At 43.8% G+C, this 1,330-nt stretch overlaps 1 protein-coding gene across 1 annotated transcript; it reads left to right on the top strand.

Annotated features, from left to right (window-relative positions):
* Positions 1 to 622: 622 nt before the first annotated feature.
* Positions 623 to 1,214, top strand: LOC111034679 (semaphorin-2A-like; the record flags this gene model as incomplete). Its single annotated transcript, XM_022316004.1, has 2 exons — positions 623 to 866; positions 934 to 1,214. Coding segments are annotated over 2 exons (510 nt in total), but the record flags the coding sequence as incomplete, so codon positions are not given.
* Between the last annotated feature and the right edge of the window lie 116 nt (positions 1,215 to 1,330).

Genomic DNA, 1,330 nt, shown 5'->3' with positions numbered 1-1,330 from the left:
CCCGCACAGCTGTCGCCCCGAAAATCGTCACTGTCTGCTTGCGTATATTATTATTATATATACGAGTATATGTGCACTGCACCTAAACAGACGTACGAGCTCTCTCTCCCGCGGGGTTTAACCCCTCGAAATGCCCGAGCGTTCTACTAATAACAACGACGACGACGACGAGTATAATTAAGTCGCGAAATAAGTTTGTACGCGTCTCGTGATGGATGCGTACACGCCGTGTGTAAATATAATATATACGAGTGTACGCGTATGTATAATATTGTGTGTGTGCACCGTACGACGCGGTGTGTCACACAAACTTTTAATAACCAAAAGTAAACGGATACGCGCGCACATACGACCTACGACCTATATTATCGATTTTACACTCGACTCGCGTGGATTTAAGTCATACTTCCCAGGTACATCGATATTGTGATTTTTATGAGAATATCTCGGCACCACTTTTGCAGCGGACCATGATATTCAAATCAAATGTCTTATCCACTCGATCTCTCTCGTGCCTATAATATTCGAGCAGATTTTTAATAATATTGTATTATTAGCGTGCACAAAATATCACGAATTGCTAACAGCATATCGACTACAGCAGCAAATATAAACAATTTTTTTCCATTTCACAGAACCAGACTTTGTGGGCTCTTACGATATCGGCCAATACGTATTCTTCTTCTTCCGCGAGACCGCCGTCGAGTACATCAACTGCGGCAAGAGCATATTTTCCCGCGTTGCCAGGGTGTGCAAGAAGGACACGGGTGGCAAGAGCATACTTAGCCACAACTGGGCCACGTACCTGAAGGCCCGGCTTAACTGTTCCATACCCGGAGAATACCCGTTCTACTTCAACGAAATCCGTAAGTAGTATATTATACTTACTTCAGTAAGACTGAAATCGAAACTAACACTTTGTGTTGTGTACAGAGAGCATTTACAAGGTGCCGGACGACGATACACTTTTCTACGGCGTGTTCACCACGTCCACTACCGGTTTGATGGGCTCTGCCATATGTACTTTCCGGCTAGAGGACATAGATCACGCGTTCGCGGGCCGATTCAAGGAACAAGCCAGTTCCACGTCAGCCTGGCTCCCAGTACTGTCTACCAAGGTACCGGAGCCCAGACCCGGACAGTGTGTCAATGACACGGAGACTTTGCCAGGTAAATTATATGAAAACCGATCAGTTTAAAATGACTTGATCGGATGTGAATTCGATTTTACTTTTCGAAAAAATCAAAAAACCACATTGACTTAAAAATAAATAAATAAAATAAAGTTGTGGACGCTTTGTATGCGCTACAATGGTGATGTGTATTACAG

Source organism: Myzus persicae, unplaced genomic scaffold, assembly GCF_001856785.1.
Source record: "Myzus persicae strain clone G006 unplaced genomic scaffold, MPER_G0061.0, whole genome shotgun sequence".
NCBI classification, from domain to species: Eukaryota; Metazoa; Arthropoda; class Insecta; order Hemiptera; family Aphididae; genus Myzus; species Myzus persicae.
This window is presented reverse-complemented; position numbering and strand designations above follow the sequence as displayed.